At 39.1% G+C, this 5,631-nt stretch overlaps 1 protein-coding gene across 1 annotated transcript in view; it reads right to left on the bottom strand.

Moving 5' to 3' along the window:
• Positions 1–1,505: 1,505 nt before the first annotated feature.
• Positions 1,506–5,631, bottom strand: part of LOC107680322 (WSC domain-containing protein 1-like) — an 11,891-nt gene continuing 7,765 nt past the window's right edge. The window contains exons 6-9 of the mRNA XM_016476169.1: positions 2,971–3,142; positions 2,729–2,893; positions 2,289–2,489; positions 1,506–1,983 (exon numbers count right to left, since the gene is read on the bottom strand). Of these exons, the coding sequence (XP_016331655.1) occupies positions 1,631–1,983; positions 2,289–2,489; positions 2,729–2,893; positions 2,971–3,142 (891 nt within the window). The 3' untranslated portion in view covers positions 1,506–1,630. The remainder of the gene's footprint in view (positions 1,984–2,288; positions 2,490–2,728; positions 2,894–2,970; positions 3,143–5,631) is intronic.

Raw genomic sequence — 5,631 nt, 5'->3', positions numbered from 1 at the left:
AGCTCTAGGCATGACGAAGCAGATATCGTCCTCTTTTGGAAGACCAAACAAGATAGTTTCGCTTTCACAACGAAACACACAGCATCTCCACAACATGGCGGCGGCACCGGCAACAACAATACTACAGCGAGAATCAAAGTTACGCCTTCTTTCTTTGCGTGAACATTTGGCTGGTGTTATGCAAATCTTCCCACACAGTGACGTAGACATGTGGGGGCGTGTTAGAATTAGCTATTTTAGGAGGGCGTGGACAAGTCTTAACTTTTATAAAGAATATCTCTTTGGATTTGAGACTTTAGTCTTTGCAACTTTACAGATCTTCTTTATGCAACAAGAGCTTGTAACACTCCAAAGAGAAAGGGAAAATTTAAATCGCATCATATGACCCCTTTAAATCTGTTGCAAATATAATAAATCTGTTTGTGATTTTGGTTTTCAAAAACTGTTTTACATTTTTAAATGCACAGCTTTTCATAAAGATTTTAAAATTTTGAATAATAATGGCAATAATTATTCTATTTAATGGATTATTACATTTGTATGTAGCTAAATCAAGGTGCCAAGTTTGCAACTTTGAGATCAAAGACAATCATCTGGCATGTATACAGAGCTAAACACTTTGAAATATCTCTGATCGACATGCTGGTCCTCTGTGAACAGATTTTTAGTCTTCCCTGTAAATGTAGCTAGTGGTTACAGCCTGTGATGCGAGAAAACCTGTCATGCACAGAATAATTCTGCAGGCACAGCATTTTTCTTTCAGGCTGCAGTGACATTAAGCACTAATTATAATTTGTGAAGCACTCAAATCTAAAGGACTAATGTACCAACTAATTATCTAAAAACTCTGAAAAATCACAGCACACTACAATCCTTTAGTAGTCGGCAAAATAAAAGATTCAAGTCTTCCTAATTGCCACTATGGAGAAAGAAGAAAATAGTGCATCAGCAGATACATTTATCCAGTCAAACCCGTGCTAAAAATAGTATTTTTTTTTTCTTTTTATGACTGGTTTTGTGTACAAATGAATGTCCAGCACGTATTGCTCTCAGGCAAAGCTAGGTTTGCTCTTCCTTGGTCGTCTTATCTGTCTGAGTTTCTCTAAATATGCTCATGTCAGTGCTGTACCCTTTCAAGATTTATGGTTTTGATGCATTGTAGTAATAAAATGACAGAAGGACACAAACTGTTCATCACACAAGAGCAAGATCTCTTGTCTCATCTTTGTTCAAGAGGGAACATTTTTCCCTGATGGAATGAATGCACCTGTGTCCATTGAAGATGCTTTGACCCTGAGATTCCAAACGCACATCAGAAACACAGTTTTCAAATAAATACACTTTGGATTTTAAGTATGAAGGCACTTGAAATGCCTTAGGATAGTGTAATCTACTTAAGGATAATATTAAAATGGACTGAAACTGATACTGAGAATTGATCGGTTTAATGATAAAACATACTAACTAGACACAGTCTCCACAATGCCATCAAAACTGGTGACAGCGCAACCACAAATATAAAGCACAAATAAAACAACAGACAGCAAAAACTCAGTTGTGTTTTTACTGAGGCACTTTGTGTTTCTGTGTCCTCCCTCCAGCAGAGGGCAGCAGCTGCGTTCACAAATCCTCACCTGGGCATGTACTCCTGTGGCAGGCCGCTGAGGTTTCTCTCTCTGAGGGCTTTATCTACTGTGCGGATGTATTCGTCTATACGAGCTCTCATCTCAGGGGTGAAGGGGTCAAAGGTCAGGCTACGAGATCCAGAGCGTTTAAAATGGCCGTCTCTGTTGCTCTCTGTGCACAGAAGTCTTTCCTCGGAAATGCTGGTGTTCATAAAAGCGCTGATGGTCTTTAACTGAGGGACTAGATCTTTCTGTAGATTTTCAAAGTGTACCACCAGCAGGCGGTGGGCAAACCGCAACCAGGCCAGAGCATGAGACATCCACCAGGATGAATAGCTGTCTACAAACTCTGACCACTCTGTGAAGGGAAAAAAAGCATCATTGTTAAAACTAAACTAGCATCTCCCATAAGCTTAAACCTAGGACTGCATGGCTTGGGGGAAAAAACTAATTGGGATTTTTCTGATTAAAAATGCAATTGCGATTTATAAATAAATAAATAAAATCTTGGCTGAACAAGGTTTCCTCATTTATCCTGGTTTCCAAGACAGTGGGAATCCTGGGTTTTCAAAGAAAAAAACAGTTGTGGAGGAGGAGAAATATGAAGTATCTTGATTTTTAATGTTTTAGTATGAAATAAATGCTGTTTCTATCAATTAGCACCTTTGCTCCTCCAGTGAACATCTGACGCATAGCCCAGGTGTCCGGCACACTTGCGGTTGAACTCTGCCATTAGAGAACGATATGGGTTTCGCATCAGCAGGATGGCTGAGTCGAACATTTCGATCTCTCGCTGGCCGCTTTCATGAGTCTTGACACAGATGACTCTCCCGCTCTGCCAGTAATCCTTCTCTCCTTTAAAACCTGCAGAGATGTGAGATTACCACTTTTTCTGAGGAGACGAATCTGAGTCTCCATTTGCTATTCAATCTAGGACTAACAATTGAGATGTTTAAGAGATGTCAGTGTTGATTTTCTTTCTTATGGGCAATATCTAAAAGTGTTTGTGTTTCTGATGAGTTCATTTTCTCATTCCTTCAAACTCATAATAAATCTCAGAGCTGAAAGTGGTGAGTGTTTAACTGTTATTAGTGGACTTTCACCTTTGTTGTACAGAGATCCATCAAAGTAATAGCTGCCGGTGTAGAATCCAGTGGCGAGTTCAATCAGGTGGCGTAACCAGGTGTTTCCTGCCCCTGGAAAGCTGGACAGGGCCACGAGAGTGCTGGACTTCTGGGGCAGAAATCTCCTTTCTTTGCATGTTGCATCTGATAGAACAGATCTTTTCTGTTGCAGCATTAGTTCTTAAAGAGCCATAAAGTTTATGTTACATGTTGTAGGTTACCTAGCACAGGAGTACTGTACACCCAGTAGTAGTCAAGGTCATAAGGAGAGGTGTGATTTGTCTGGTTGCCCCTCTCACACATGTATTCCTGTTCACTCATCTGGACTATGAAGAGAAAAGGGACATGGCTGCAGAAACAGTCGTGCCCTCTCAAAAGGGCCAATGGCAGGTCCTGATAAAGTCACACACAATTTACAGGTGTCAGATAAAGGAATTAAATTATTATCATTATTATTATTAATAATAAAAACTATGTACCTTTGATGCTTGGCCCCAATAATAATGATGATGTTGATGATTATTTTTTATTACTATTAATAACAAAACGATTATAATAATTTATTTATTTTAATAACATTTTTGTTTTTTTATTAATTGTACAATTAATAATAATAATATATTTTATCAATATTTGTATTATTATTATATTCTTACAGTGCCGACCTCTAATATTGGCACCCTTGGTAAATATGAGCAAAGGTGGCTGTGAAAATAAATCTGCATCATTTATCTTTTTGATCTTTTATTAAAAAAATTCACAAAATTCTAACCTATCATTGAAGTATTGTGGCTTACCCTCCTTGTGAAGGGTGTCAATGATTGTCTTCTGGACAACTGTCAGATCAGCAGTCTTTCCCATGATTGTGTAGCCTAGTGAACCAAACTGAGAGACCATTTTGAAGGTTCAGGAAAGGTGTTTGAAGGTGTTTTGAGTTGATTAGCTGATTGGCATGTCACCATATTCTAATTTGTTGAGATAGTGAATTGGTGCGTTTTTGTTAAATGTGAGCCAAAATCATCACAATTAAAAGAACCAAAGACTTAAACTACTTCAGTCTGTGTGCATTACATTTATTTAATACACGAGTTTCACAATTTGTGTTGAATCACTGAAATAAATGAACTTTTCCACGACATTCTAATTTATTGAGATGCACCTGTAAATAGAAGGACACAAAGGCCAAATTCCCTTAATCATCCATCACAAAGAGTAAAACCAAAGAATATAGTTCTGATGTGCAGAACAAGATTGTTGAGCTTTACAAAATAGAAAGTGGCTGTAAGAAAATAGCTAAAGCATTTAAAATCCCCATTTCCACCACCAGGGCAATAATTAAGAGGTTCCAATCAACTAAAGATATTACAAATCTGCCTGGAAGAAGATGTGTGTTAATATCGTCCTGCTGCACGGTGAGGAGGAGACTTTGAGTGGCCAAAGACTCTCCAAGGATCACAGCTGGAGAATCGCAGAGATTAGTAGAGTCTTGGGGTCAGAAAGCCTAAAACAAAATCAAACAGCCCCTACATCACAAGTTGTTCAGGAAGGTTTCAAGAAAAATCCTCTTCACTCATCCAAAAACAAACTCCAGCATATTCAATTGTCAGCCATGATTGGAACTTCGAACGGGACTGGCTTCTATGGTCAGATGAAACTAAAACAATAGCTTTTTGGCAGCAAAACCACCAGATGGGTTTGGTGCAAACAGGGATAAAAAAGTACCCCATGCCCACAGTTAAATATACTGCTGGATCTTTAATGTTGTGGGCATATTTTTCTGCTGAAGGTCCCGGACATCTTGTTCAGATATTGGCATCACGGATCCTATCAAATACCAACAGATTAAAAAAATCTAAACCTGATTGCCTCTTTTAGAAATCGTATAATAGGCCATGGTTGGATCTTCCATCGGGACAATGATCCAAAACAAATATCAAAATCAACACAAAAATGTCTCGCTGAGCACAAAATGAAACTTCTGCCATGGTCGTCTCAGTTCCCTGACCTGAACCCTAAAGGAAATGAGTGGGATAAACTGAAGAGAAGAAGCACCAACATGGAGCTGAAGGAATGTGATTCTGTATGAAGGAATGTACTCTGATCTCTTGTCAGGTGTTCTCCAAACTCATCAGGCATTATAGGAGAAAACTCAAAGCTGTTATCTTGGGAAAAGGAGGTTGCAATAATTGAGTGCCATTAATTGTGGCTAATGAAAGTGAAGTGATGTGTAGCCAAGTATGGTGTCCCATACTCTGAATTTGTGCTCTGCATTTAACCCATCCAAGTGCGCACACACACACAGCAGTGAGTAGTGAACACACACACCCAGAGCAGTGGGCAGCCATGTGCTGCAGCGCCCGGGGAGCAGTTGGGGGTTCGGTGCCTTGCTCAAGGGTCTCACCTCAGTTGTGGTATTTAGGGTGGAAGAGAGTGCTGGTCATTCACTCCCCCACCAACAATCCCTGCTGGTACCAAAACTCAAACCCGCGACCTTTGGGGTACAAGTCAGACTCTCTAACCATTAGGCCACGACTGTGAACTACAGAAAAACATTTATTTCATAATAAGATTTTCCCCCTACTTTCTATTTTTTTTTTACTTCAATGGTAGGTTAGAATTTTGTGAATTTTTTGAATGAAAGATCAAAAAGATAAACAATGCAGATTTATTGTCACAGCCACTTTTGCTCATGTTTACCAAGGGTGCCAATATTAGTGGTTGGCTCTGTATTAGTAGTAGTTGTAGTAGCAGAAGTAGTATTACTAGTATTATTCATAAAGCATTAGGGATGTAACGATCATCCGCGAGCTGGTTGAAAATCGATTCAAATATATGACGATTCAAATCGGTTGAGATGCTAAACAAATCGCGATTCATTTAGG

This window comes from Sinocyclocheilus anshuiensis, unplaced genomic scaffold (genome assembly GCF_001515605.1).
Source record: "Sinocyclocheilus anshuiensis isolate Anshui unplaced genomic scaffold, SAMN03320099.WGS_v1.1 scaffold1294, whole genome shotgun sequence".
Classification (NCBI taxonomy): Eukaryota; Metazoa; Chordata; class Actinopteri; order Cypriniformes; family Cyprinidae; genus Sinocyclocheilus; species Sinocyclocheilus anshuiensis.
The sequence above is the reverse complement of the archived record's forward strand: the minus strand, read 5'-3'. Positions and strand labels throughout refer to the sequence as shown.